This window comes from Manis pentadactyla, chromosome 12 (genome assembly GCF_030020395.1).
Source record: "Manis pentadactyla isolate mManPen7 chromosome 12, mManPen7.hap1, whole genome shotgun sequence".
Lineage (NCBI taxonomy): Eukaryota > Metazoa > Chordata > Mammalia > Pholidota > Manidae > Manis > Manis pentadactyla.
The window spans coordinates 58,136,869-58,151,314 of NC_080030.1; the positions used below are offsets into that span (position 1 = coordinate 58,136,869).

At 35.2% G+C, this 14,446-nt stretch overlaps 1 protein-coding gene across 1 annotated transcript in view; it reads left to right on the forward strand.

The window, feature by feature from the left end:
• The window catches only part of MOXD1 (monooxygenase DBH like 1), a 92,823-nt gene extending 78,648 nt beyond the window's left edge, over nucleotides 1-14,175 (forward strand). Inside the window, exons 10-12 of the mRNA XM_036903775.2 lie at nucleotides 2,974-3,116; nucleotides 12,109-12,277; nucleotides 12,767-14,175. Of these exons, the coding sequence (XP_036759670.2) occupies nucleotides 2,974-3,116; nucleotides 12,109-12,277; nucleotides 12,767-12,949 (495 nt within the window). The 3' untranslated portion in view covers nucleotides 12,950-14,175. The remainder of the gene's footprint in view (nucleotides 1-2,973; nucleotides 3,117-12,108; nucleotides 12,278-12,766) is intronic.
• The last annotated feature ends 271 nt before the right edge of the window (nucleotides 14,176-14,446 follow it).

Consider the following 14,446-nt stretch of genomic DNA (forward strand, 5'->3'; position numbering starts at 1 on the left):
AAATGTGAACCAGAAGAGAGATTTTATACCCACCAATTTGGTAATGCTTAAAAATGCAATTCCAATGTACTAAACCTGGAACCTACTGCTCCATATTCCATTAAATGTAGATTTATGAAACTACTGGAGAAAAACATGGCATTATCTAGTATAGTTGAAGTTTCACATATACTCTACCCAGTTCCATTCCTATGTAGATTTAACCTTGAGGTTATTTCTGTAGGAAGTATTCCAGGAGAGAAATACATGAAATTTTCATAGTGACATGTAATAACAATACAGAAACACGAAGTCGGGAACAGCTCAACTATCATCAAAAGGAAACCAAATAAATACATTATGATATGTCCGTATAATATATGAATAGTATATTGTTGTGACAATACATGAACTAAAGCCACTTACATTAATGTGAATGTATCTGAAGAACATAATGTTGAGATCAGCAAGTTAGAGCTAATGCTCAGAGTAGCGCTTTCCAGGACAGGTTTGAAGTTCAGCTTCACTAGCCTTTAAAAAACAACTTACTTGAAAGAGGCCTCCTGTGCTGCCTACTTTTGGTCTATTGAACCAAATGCCAAACTGTCCTGCTTCCATTGTTGTGCAGAATGCGACTTGTTCTGCCACTTCCCCTGAGGCTAGTCAGAAGGCCTCTTCACAGTATACTTGTCCCTGGGAGATAGAGTGAATATGTATAGAACACCTTTGTACAGCAATGCTGAGCTCTTATTCTGCGCATGTCTTAGAAGCAAATTACTGGACAGGAGAAAGCATCAGAGCCTTCTCTCAGGAAGTGCCACTCCGAGCCAGTTTGCAGAAGACTATGTAGTATGATATCATGCATCTAAAGTTCAAGAGCATCCAAAATGAAACAGTATATTGTTTAGGGATAGATACTTCAACAAACTGAATGTAAAATGTGATAAAATCAGTAGAAATGATAAACAGAATATTAAGTAATCATCATCTCTGGTTATGGGGAGAAAGAAGAGAGTTGGAGATGAGCACACAGATAGTAGTTCGTACACTGATGTTGGCATTATTTTTCTCATGTCTTTTTATATAATCTTGTTTGCATGAAATATTTCATCACAGATGTAATAAATTATTATTTCTGTGCATATTATAACACTCTGCCTGGATACCCAACCTCTTCAGAGACAACATAGCTAAACCCCAGTCACTGAAAATATCAGATCATGAGAACTCACAACTGTGTCCCTTGCTGGGCATTATTCTTGGCATCAGGAAACACACTCCCTTCACTGGGGCACCCAAAGCCAATGACTGGCCGATGTGAGGGTACAAATGCTCAGCTTCCTACACTTTGGTACAACTCTGAATAGCCATTCCAGCCCAAGAAGACATTAAATATATTTACTGAGGTGTCAGTTGCAACCCCATTTATACAGATCAGCTTCTCCTTTGACCAGTCCTGCCTTGCCCATCAAGTGCAAGACATTATATTTTGCAATTTGTAAAATCATTGCATGTTAGCCACTACTTTGCTAACTTTTCCACCTTCATTTTTGTATGCTAGGTATTTTGCTGGATATAGAATTCTTGGTTAATTTCTTTTTTCCTGTAGCACTTGAATATGTAATTCCAATATCTTTTTGTTACTCCTGTCATTTATGATGAAATGTCAAATGCCAACTGTCTTATTGTTTCCCTGATATGTGATGTCATTTTCCTCTTGCTGCTGTGAAGATTTTCTCCTTATCTTTTGCTCTCAGCAGAATGACTATGATGTAGCTCTCTTTATATTTGTTTGGAATTTGTTGAGCTTCTTGGTTCTGTAAGTTTGCTTTTCACTACATTTGGGAAGACTTCAGCCATTGTTCTTTCAAATATTTTTTCTACCCTTTCCTCTTTTCCATCTCATTCTGAAGCTTCAATTAAATGTATGTTGGAACATTTAATATTGTTCCACAGATCTCTGAGATATTTTCACTTTCTTTCATCTTTTTTTATTCTCTGTTTTTGTTTTGAACAATTTCTATTCATCTGTCTTCAATTTCACTGATTCTTTCCTCTGCCATCTCAACTGTACTATTGAGCTCATCTTGTGAACTTTTTATTCAATGATTCAAATATTTATTCAATTCAAAATATACCTTTTAACTTGAGAATTTCTATTTGGTTCTTTTTTCTTTTCCATTCTCTGATGTCATCCCTTATTTGTTCACTCATTATGAATGTATTAGCCTTTAATTACTTAGCATCTTTCTTTAACTTTTTAAACATATTTATATCTGCTATTAAATTTTTGGTAAATCCAGCATCTGTATCCTCTCACAATCAGTTTCTAATGTATTTATTTTTTCCTAATTACAGACCATAGTTTCCTGTTTCTTTTCATGTTTAATAACTTCTGGTTGGAAATTGAGCATTATAGGTAATATGTTGTAGCAATTCTAGAATCTTTCTTCTGAGGATATTTTATCTTCTAAAAATTTTAGTGGATAATTTACTGCCTAGATTCAGAATATAAAATCTGTCACCTCTGTGTATACAACTGATGTTTATACACAGGACAACAAGATTATAGAAATCTCAGTACAACCAGGCAGAGATTCCACCAAACTGACTGATTGGTATAATGTTAACCAAACTGAACATCCCCAATCCTCTGAGATGTTCACTGTGGGAGAAGTTTACATCATATAAACAGAAGTTTAAGGAGCTTATTATTAGGTTATGTAACAAAGACAACTTTTAAAGAGATGGAAATAATTATTTTAATTTTTAAATGTATCACTACCTTTTTAAAAATTTAAAACCAAATTCAAACCAAATTTAAACCAAAATTAAAACCGAATTTAAAACCAAATTGCCATTTAGATTATTATTTTTCAGTTTTAAGATTTCTTATTTTTCCGTATTTGAAGAATGGTATAACATTGGTGGTTTCTCTAAGTGTGAGAGCTGGTGGAATATATACTTTTCTAAATAAAATACCTTCATTTTCAGGGAGGATTAAGCACCAGGAATGAAATGTGTCTCTCATACCTTCTTTATTATCCAAGAATCAATCTTACTCGATGTGCAAGTATTCCAGACATTATGGAACAACTTCAGTTCATTGGTGTTAAGGAGATCTACAGACCAGTCACGTAAGTAGTGAATGGATTTCCTGGTAGGGATAATATTCTTCAGAATGTTAGGAATTCCATGCTAGGAATGCTTTATGTGCCATTCTATGTGATAATTTTCAAGTGGGGAGATCAGGCAAACTCCTTGGTTGCTATGTCCAAGGTTCCTAGAACCAATCTCTGTTGGTTCAGTGATTTTCTAGGAAAACCTAAAGGATTCAACAAATAATTGTACTCATGGCTAACATTTATTACAGTGAGAGAACACAAAGCAAAATGAACAAAAAGAAAAGGCACGTAGGACAAAACCAGACAAAACCAGTTACAAGCTTCTGAGAGGGGTCTCCCAGTAAAGTCACAAAAAATTTGCTTAATTCCACCAGCATCAGATTCTGACAGAATGTATGACATGTTGTCAACTGAAGGAGCTCATTAGAAACTCAGTACCCAGAGTTTTTATTAGGGGCTGATCACATAGATGCCATCTGCCTAGTAAGTACCAAAACTACGGATTCTCAGAAGGAAATCAGATGTCCAGTATAACCTGCATCGTTGTACAGTCTAGGCACAATGCGTCACTCTTATCATTCAAAAAAAGTTTTATAACAATATTGGAAATTGTTTACTAGTTAAGTTTCCTGCTGCCAGTCAAAAGTGAGCCTTCCAAACAGGCATTCCCAAGGATGACACCCTCAGGCCTTCTGCATGAACCTTCTGCACAATTGCATAGCATAGATACTATCTAAGATAAAGTAATAAACACATCAATATTATTCCTTCCCTCTTGAGATTAAATTATAGAATGAAGAAGAGATAATAAAGAAACAATATAAACTTAAAATTTCAGGTATTAGTAAATGTTATGAAAATAATCGACACAATGAGGGAGTGTGTGACTGTTGTTGATAGTGTGGTACCAGCCTCTCTGGGGAGGTGTCTTAGTCTGCCCAGGCTGCTGTAATGTAAATACCATAGACGGGCAGCTTATACACACACTGGGGAGTCCAAGCTTAAGGTGCTGGCAGATCCACTGGCTGGTGAGGACCTGCCTCCTCACACACAGGGCTATCTTGTCACAGTGACCTCACACGGCAGAGGGGACTAGGGACCTTTCTCAAGCCACCTTCATAAGGACACCATCCCATTCATGAGGCCTTGTTCATGAACTTTTCAACTCCCCAAAGTCCCATCTCCTAATAACATCACCATGGGTGTTAGGATATCAACATATAAATTTTGGGGAGACTCAAATATTCAATCCACGGCAGGTGGTGATGTTTGAGCAGAGACATAAGTGATGTGCTGACCATGGAAAAATATGCAGGTGTGCTTTCTGCGGAGAGAGGGGCCAGTGTAATGACCCTGCAATGGGTGAGCAGCTAGCGTGTTCAAAGAATAGCAAGAAGGTGAGTTTGGCTGGAACAGAGTGAAATATCGTAGAGGATAAGTGAGGAGGTCTGACAGCAAGTGGGACCAGGTCATTTAGGACTTTACAGGCAATATAAGGACTTTAGGTTTTAAGTGCAAAGAGAAGCCATATAGGGTATTAAAAAAAAACTCTGTTTGGCTACTGTACTGAGAAAGGACTCCAGGAGGACAAGATGGAAAGAATAATACCACCCAAAAAACTATTATGATCGTCCAGTCAAGAGGGAAGGGCATCTTGGACCAAGGTTGTGGCAGTAGAGTTGATGAGAAATGGTAACATCCAGGTTACCTTTCAAAGGTAGCACACTCATTGGACTTGTTGACTGATTGCATATAGGGAAATACTGAGGGAAAAAGAAGAGCAAGGAAAACTGGTGATGTGTGAAGAATGGTTTAGGGAAATGTGTTTGAAGACAAAATTGAAAACTCATTTTTGGATATATTAAGGTTGATGTGGAAAAAGGATTTTTATCCATTCTTAGTAATACCACAGAGAAGAATTATGGTAGCTGGTGGGAATTTTGGAACTTAGATTTTGTTTTAATAAAGGAAGTATTTTCTAATGATTATGACTTTCCGAAATGAAAGAAGCTGATATAATTAGGCAAAAGATACATTTTTGAGGGGGCACATTTAAGGAGAGAGTAAAAAAACAATAAGAATGTGATAAAAAGCAGATGCTGAAAGAGAATATAATAATGATCTATTTTTTTTGCTCTGAAATATTACAGGGATTATAAATTCTTCATTTTAAATTAAACATACTATTCATAGATATGTTCTACTGAGTTCCTATCCAGAAAACCCAATGACCACCAGAAGCCTATTTTATTTTGTTAAAATAAAAATAACAATATTTGTGTAAAGTAATGTGTAGCTCATGAAGTATTTTCACATGCATGATTTCATTGAATTTTTACATGATTCCAATAGGTAGAGCAGGAGTTGCAATCCCAGTTTTATAGAGGAGGAAACAGAAACAGAGATTAAGAAACTATTCAACATTATATGGTACATAATAAATGGGGTCTCTGATATAGATAGATATAGATAGATAGATAGTTAATCTGCCTCTTTATTCAAAATAAATAATTGCATATGCAAAAAATTTAATATCAAAATTATACATAAAATGTCATTCTAAAAACACTAGGATATAGACAAAATATAGTCTTGTCTTTAAATATTGATATATTGTCCTTTACTAAGACTTCATTAGCCTCTTTTTCCCTTAGAATATTTTTTACATATTGACTAGAAACTTTTCATAACTGGGTTAATTTGAGGGAATGTTGAAAACAGATAGTAAAAGCTATGTATTTATAAAATGATGATTCAAAATGCATTCTATGGCTCAATTATTTGCTTTTGTGTTCAATTTGTGTGAAGCATCTGAAAATACTCTGCTCACATGTCCCAGCAACCTCTGTCAGCATCCACACCTTTGGTCTTTCCCAGGAAATACTGAAGTTGAGTTTTTCATTACTTAGAAAGACAGGGAGAATTGCTTCACAAAACAAGGCCAGTTTTGTGATGTCATTACCCGTATAAAACCATTTAACGACATGGTTACACTTATTTATCCTTCAAAAATATGAGTGAAAAAAGAACCAGTGTTATAAAACACATGTTTAAACTTTAAATCAGACTTACAAGCCCAGTTCATCATCCCAGTGACATAACTGTTATTGAGGATCTAACCAACAAGGTCCTGGCTAAAAGATCAGAAAGACAGAAATGGTTTGTGGGCTTGTTCTCTGTTTTGCTTAAAAAAATACTGCTAATTTGGTTTCAGAACATAGTTCTAAAAAGGAATATCATATAACATACAACAAAATATGCTATTCTGTGCTTTTAATATCATGATTGGTTTGGTGCCCTGTTTTATTTTAAACATTCTGTAGCAATCCTAGGACTAGAGGATGAGTTGGTAGAAAAATAGACAACTGTATCCTGTCTCAGGATTTGTCTGTTCGGGGGAATATGATTTTTCTCTGCCTCCTACAGACCTGGCAAGGCTTAGGGAAAAACAAAAAATTCACAAAGATCAGATAACAGAATAGATCATGAGTATAGATACATTTTGTATTCACTGCTGCACCACATGTCAACACCTTCTATGCCGTTCTAGGGAGATTTATGTGATGGAAAGTTCCTGTGTTATTTGTTCTATTTCTAAAAAAGAATCAAGAGAGGTGTTTCTGTTTCCTTGTAGAAAATCATTCTATAATGTGTACAAATCACACATGCTTATTACAGAGTCTAGGAAATGCAGAAAAAGGTTTTAAAAAGATGACAATTACCTCAAATTCTGTTAGAAATAAACAATGCTAACATTAATTGAATGTTATTCCAGACACATTTCTGTATAGGTATTGATATAAAGAGGAATAGATTGTTGTTACAAAGATTATAATTTGTGCACTGCTTTAAACAAAAATGTTAAATTTTATTTTATGAGAAGAAAAAGAAATCAAACTAAAACTGAACAGTTGTTGAACCTCAAATAAATGTTGTTGCTGTTCATAGCCACAAAATATAATATTTTGATAGATTCTCAATTGTTGAGAATATAGATCATAAAAGATGTTGCACAATTTTTTTAACTACTTATTTCAATTTTAGAATATAAAAGATGAGGACATTTATATATTTGTATTTTCTCCCACTTCCCTTTTCCCTACCTCCCGATATTTATTATTTATAATTTTTATATTTTCACAATTTTTAACTTTCGCATTTACTTCTGAAACCAAGTTCCCACAATAGTTAATGCAACTTTTATATTTAAATAGGTTCAGTGATAATCCCTCACCTTTCTATGATTTTTACATTTGAGTTCTTTCATTTGATTCATTTGATGGAAAGCTCCTGTGTTATCTGTGCTCTTTCTAAAAAGGAATCGAGAGAGACATTTCTGTTTCTTTGCAGAAAATCACTTTATGTTTATAATGTGTAAAAATCACATATGCTTACTATAAAGAATCTAAGTAATGGGACTGTACAGGATTTTATCTTCAAGTTGGTTTATCAAGAAGGGCTTCCAAGTGCCTTATGCTCTGAGTTCTTTTACGTTTTAGAATTTGTGCATTTATATTTGGACAGCGTTGGCTAGATATAATATTTTAGAGCAATATCTTTTTTATCTCCTCTGGGGTGGTCTCTTTGAATGATGTGGGCTTTCTTCCTCTATCAAAAGTTCATAAATTAACTTGAACATATTTTAGTGTTGAGCATCTCAGTCAAAACAATTTACTGAAACACAAGGTGTTCTTTCAGTACATGATTCCCTTTTTTTCATTTCAGATTTTCTTGTATTGTATCTACAAATATTTTTCCTTATCTATTTGGTGTTTTTTTTTCAACTGTTTTATAATTTTTCAGAAGTGTTCTTCTGCTTGTTTCTTTTTCTAATTTCTTTGATGCTAAATTTGTTTTGCTTAAATTTATTTCCATTGGTCTGTTACCTCCCTTTTTTATCTCATTCTGTTGTTTTATTATTTTGTATTTGAGTTCTTATTTAATTGAATTAAAGTTCTTGTCAAATAAACTTATAGCAAGAAACACTTGTGGGATTTCTCTCCAGTATAACTGGTTTATATTCTCTGCTAAAGTCAGTTTTTTTCTCTCTTTGCATGAAATATGATACAATTTTCTTTTCACTCTATGTTTGCCAGGTATTATGCCTTTTTTAACTTAAGCTGAGCCACTTCTGTCTAAAAGTTATTTCACTCTGATAAAATGTAGGTGAATTCTTGACTTCCTTCTAAGCAAATCTTAGAGCAGCTTTCTTTCTCTCACACCACAGTTTGAAGTTTGAGTGGTATATTTATGTATATAATTTCCTCTATTTTGAGGGTAAAAGGCTATGGGCATAGAAGTGGTATATTCTATATTACAACACATCGATTACCCCTTCCTCTGATTTGATTAAGAATCTATTTGAGGAAATTTTCTAAGTGGTTGGGGCTGAAGCCCTTTCCCCAGAGGAAGGTTCCAGGCCTTATATATCATGCTGTCAAATCTCTTCCAGTCTTTGAGGTTTTTCTTCGATCAGGAAGATTCAATTTGATGTGTACTTCCCCAAATTCATTTACTTAGAGAATCTCAAGAGGATTAGGAGTTTAACCTTGTTAGTTTAGATTTCCTGGCTTTCTTCTTTAGTAATTAGATTGTGAAGTTTATGACATTATGTTATGTCTTTTTTCATTGGTTTGTTGATATGCTCCTGTTTTATTATTTATTTTTTAAAGTCAGATTCTTTGAGATAGAACTTACGTAGAATAAAATGCACCTATTTTAAGGATATCATTAGAAAGTTTTCTCAGATGTGTATACATATTTAATTCCCAAACAAATGAAAGTAGAACATTTCCATCACTCCCCAAAGTTCCGATATGCATAACAGGAGACAATCCCACCTCCCATGCAAAGCCCCAGGAAACCATGAATTTGCTGCATGACTATATTAGTTTAATCTACTCTAGATTTTATGAAAATGGGATCATCCAGTATGTACTCTTTTGTGCCTGGCTTCCTTGATCCAGAATGTTTCTGAGATTATCTATGCAGAAGCATGTGTCAGCACTCCCTTCCCTCATATTGCTGAGGAGTAGTCCCTTGTGTGGATACACCAAATTTCATTTACTAATTCACCTGTTGAAAGACATCTGCATTGTTTCCAGTTTCTGGCTATTATGATGAAGGCAGCTATGAACTACATTTTGCATTAGTCTTCGTACAGACATATGTTTTCAATATTCTGGGTTAATACCTACTGGTGGAATCACTGGATTTTGCATTGTTTATGTTTACTTCATAAGACTCTCAAAATGTTCTCCAAAATGGTTACCTTTTTATATTCTCACTGGTAATGTATAAAACCTCTTATGGTTTAGCATTTTTTCCTAATGTTTTGTATTTTCAAAATTTTAATTCTGATCTATTTGAATGTAAATGCAGTGGTTTCATTGTGGTTTATTTTCCATTTCGTTTATGTCTACCAATGTTGAGTCATTTCTCACATGCTTATTCATCATTTATGTATGTTTCTTTTTAGTTGGAATTTTGTCCATTGTTTAATTGGGTTACCTGTTTTCTTATTGACCCTTAAGAGTTCTTCATATTTTTAAAAAGTTCTTCATTCTTCACATGTAAGTCCTTTGTCAGATACATTTTTACAAATAATTTCTCCAGGAATGTGGCTTAATTTTCATTTCCTTTATTGTATTTCTTGAAGTCCATTTTATCATTTTTGGTTTGTTTTGGTGGAATCACTGGATATCCCATTTAAGAAATCTTGCCTACTCAAAGTTGTGAAGATTTTCTCCTGATTTTTTTTTATTGCCTAAAAGGTTTACAGTTTTAGTTTTTATATTTATGTTGATGAACCATTTTGAATAAATTTTGGTATGTGGTATGAAGTAAACAGTGACAGTTATTGTTTTCCATATGGGTATCAAGTTGTTGAAGAACCACTTGATGAAAAATACAACTTTTTTCCTATTGAATTACCTTAGATGGTTTGTTGAAAATCTTTTGATCATATATTGACTAGTTCTGGACTCTGAATTCTGTTTCATTTCTGTACATGTGTAGCCTTACTATAGTAATACCACACTTGATTGTTGTAGTAAGTCTTGAGATAAAAACATTTAAGTCCCCAAACTTTGGTATGTTTTTCTTTTCCCAAAATCATTTTGGATAGTCTAAATTTGTTCCATTTTTATATATATTTTTAAATCACTTATCAAATACATTAAATTTACAAAGGAAAACTACTCATCAATATTAATCATAATCTTAATGTGATTTATTTTTATCAACTACAGTGCTATATAAATAATGTCCTTTTATTTATATGTGTATTTGGGTAGACATTTACACACTGCCTGGATGTCTAGAAATGTAACCATTTTAATTTCTAGAAGATTCCTAATATTCCTAACTAATTCCCAGTCCTAGTGATAGCCAAAGAACTTGCTACTTCAAGGTTACCTGTTTCTTGTTTAAAATTTAGCCTTATAAGGAAAAATACTCAGGATAACAATTCACTTTTTCAGGATTTCTCCTCTTCTTTTTTCTCCAAGGGTTATCAGTTGTAGGATAGGCTAGAAAGGTTAGAGATAACGAGAAGCAAGTTTGCTGGTGAGATGTTATTATAGAGTAGGGGGCTAAATAAAGTAGAAATGGAATGGGACAAGTTGCCATCTCAGAGAGGTTGATAATCACATCCTCAGGTCGCTCTGCCTCAGGCATGTTGTCTTCAGTGGACCAATGGGTTTGCCCTTTTCTACTGTCTTTTCCACATATTTATAGTAAATTAACAAATGTGTTTATATCTCTTCTTTCACTTTATTTTGTGGAATCTCAAAGAAGTACTAGTTTACTGATTTAATCTAGCAGCAAAGCTTTTAAAGATTTCATCTATGTGCAGCAATATACTATTCATTCTTACCAGCAAGGCTACAGAAAATCCAGAGGATTTACACCACTCAGCGCTTTAGTAGGGAATCTAGTGCCACCTGGTGGTATTTTAGGTCATTACAGGCTGAGGATGTCACTGTCCCCTCAGCGTTCTCCTAGCTATGTCGCTGATTCTTTTTTCAAGACAGACACCTAATCTTTTTGAAAAGTGAATTTTATTTTTATTATTTGATTTGAAAAGTATTTTGTAAAAATAAAAAAGTATTTTAATAAAACCTACCTGTCCCTTTTAATGTATTTAAAAGGACACTGTACGTAAACATGTTAAGTTTACATGTCAAGTAAACTTGCTTCATGTCAAGTTTCTATTTCATACTAATTCTGGATTGTATTTCTACCAAGTCTTCACAACATGTTTAATATCATGAGATAGATTTTATGTCATTGCTAGATATGTTCAATGTGGTGTGATGCTCACTGATCTTTATGGTACTTAACTTTAAGGTCTCTGTACAAAATAACACATTTAAAACTCAACAAAGATGTATTGACTTTAATTAAAGGACAAAGAAACTTAGGAATGAAGAATATAAAGATCCTCATATTAACCTGAGTTTACTTAGAGTGGCTAGTGGAAGCAGAGCATATCCTCTACAGAGTATTTTTTCTCAGTAAAATGTTTAACACGCTTGTTCAGTTTCAAATCTTTGTATTTATTGTCACTTGGGCAGCCAGCAGGGGTCAGCCTTTTCAGCTGTACGGAGATGGAATTTCCATCGCCTTTGGGGAACCTGCATATTCCTTCGTCACACCATTAGCTTACACTCTTCAGAGCAGAATGCTTGCCAATTGTATTATTAACTAGAGCCAAAACAAGTAAGTGAGGTTCTGGGGAAGCTTTCTGAGCCAAAATTATTTGTCTAAAAGTAATACCCATCTGCTACCAAAACAAGGAATTTCTTTTTTTAAAAAGAGTCCCTATTTGGTATGTTTTTCTTCTAGTAACTGCTGATGAGATAGTTCATCAGCGCTTTGCTTTCGGTTATCTGTGTGCGTAAAAACGAAAAAGTGTGACGTCTCTTTAAAATGATGAACAGTACATGGAAACATGTAACACTTCTGTTCTGAATATGACTAATTGTGGTTATTTTAAATTCAGGACTTGGCCTTTCATTATCAAAAGCCCCAAGCAGTATAAAAACCTTTCTTTCATGGATGCAATGAATAAATTTAAATGGACTAAAAAGGAAGGTCTCTCCTTCAATAAGCTTGTCCTTAGCCTGCCGGTGAATGTGAGATGCTCCAAGACAGACAATGCAGAGTGGTCGGTAAGCCCTACTTTGTTTCAACCTCTGGGGAAACCAGATGCCACATTTTACTGATTCCATGACAGGTAAAATCTAAGGAACAGACAAATGAACTTATGGATGTAAGTCCAAAGGTTCAGTGTCTTTTAATATGTCTGATTATTTCTTCAGTGATTAGTTTGGTTGACCAAAAACTCATCATTCCATTCCCTTGGAAGAGGGAAATGTATTCTAAAACTAAAGTTGAGATGAAGCAGGAATTAGATAGAATGAAAGCTTCAAAACACAAGGGAGCCGGCTGTGTATCTCTTCTTTTCCAGAGGCGTGCCTGGCTCTCTTCTCCACTTCCCTCGGCATCCCTACAGTTCTCCCCCAAAACGGACAACTTCAGCCACCACCCTGCCTCTGACACCCCTTTTTCCCTGCAGAAGTGCGGGGGCTGAGCAGGTGTGGCTCGGTCCTGCTGTCCCGTCATGCTCTCATCGGCATTGTCTGCTCTTCTATTTTCAGATTCAAGGGATGACAGCTTTACCTCCGGATATAGAAAGACCATATAAGGCAGAACCTTTGGTGTGTGGAACCTCTTCTTCTGTGCCCAGGAATTTCTCTCTCAAGCTGCTCCTGTGCCTCGCGGTACTTGGGAGCTCGCCGGGCAGCACATGCCTGTGGTCCTACTTCTGTAGGGCTTGGTGACCATGTTTTCTGTGATCCAAACCTGTCATTTAACATTCAGGTTAAAGACACTTGGGGCGTGAAGAGTGAGCATGGCGAGAACAGAGACTTGATTTTCACACACGCCCTGCCTCCCTGAGCGCCACCCCAGGCTCTCTTCTCCTCAGAAGCGTCCAATGAAATGTGTTGATCACCAATAAAGCAAAACCAGCCCGACCTAATATAAGCTTTATAAAAATTTGGACAAAAATCAGTGGAAGTAAAAGAGTTCTTCATTTCCTTCTGTTTTCCTCTTTATTTAAACACTCATTGTAGCCATTTCACTTTAAAATTTTTTATTTGCCTTCTGTATTCCTCTTTTAAAATGTTTTCACCTTAAAGAGTGTAAAAAGATGTACTCTCCATTCCAGTTTTTTCTCTTTATTGTTCTTTGGATGTGTCTTCCCAGGTGTAACAATGGTCCTTGCAGTTTTTCAGTGTTATCTGGCTCTGCCCTTTACTGTGACTTAGCCTCGACCCCTTACCTAAGGGCTTTCTGATGATGCCTATTCCAGTCTCTTCATTTGTCAAGCCTGTTGCTACTCCCTAACCACCCCAAACCCATGTCGAAGTACTCTTTCGCCCCTTCCCTGCTCAGCACTGGCCAGGTGAGTTTTTTCTTGAGGTCTGTCACTATCTAAAAAGAAAGAGGTGTGCAAAATAGAAATGGTGCCTGACTGATGGTGGGCTGAGGAGAAAGTGTGGCTGGCCACAAGCCATGCCGTGAGGGGTCCTTTAGGAGGTTCCAGGGCAAAGGCCAGATGGTGTGAGCCAGCCGAGGGGCATGTGGGGAGCACCCAGCACCCCACTAACTGCTTTGGGTGTCACATGTACTGCATAATGGCTCAATTTGAGTCACAGTTGCTGTTGCAGGTTTATTTTTATATTCGTTAATAAACTAAGTTTCAATAATGAAATTGTTACCCATTGAAAATCTCGTCACTCTTTTGGTTCTCTTTGTATGGTTCAGCCAAATCTTGTTTTGCGTTGCCTCCTCATTCCTTAAACTGAATCTGTTGGGATCATATTAATAAACTAAATAAAACAAGTTTTTGTGTGGCATCTTGTACACTCTGTGAAAGAAACAGATGATTCAATTAAGAATGTTGCATTTTTCTTCTTCATTTGTAAGCCCTTTCTCACCAGCAAAGAATGTCTTCAGTACAAACTATGTCGCCTTGTAAATAAATATTGTGCTTTGGAGTGTTTACTTCTTGATTCTCAGAATTTGTCCGTTTAATGAAATGTTTGTAATACTTATGAGGCATATTTTATAGTTAATGTTCCCTCCTTTGATATGTGTTATAGCAGATTCTACAATTTTCCATCCAAGTGTTTGTGTAAGAAATATGATCATCCCCAGTGCTCCCTATTTGAAATTTCATGTTTGTTTTTACTTGAGAATTTTTGAATCTGGGATATCAAAGTAAAATGATTTCCTTTGGAAATTATGTAATATTATATTTGTTTTCACTGTTC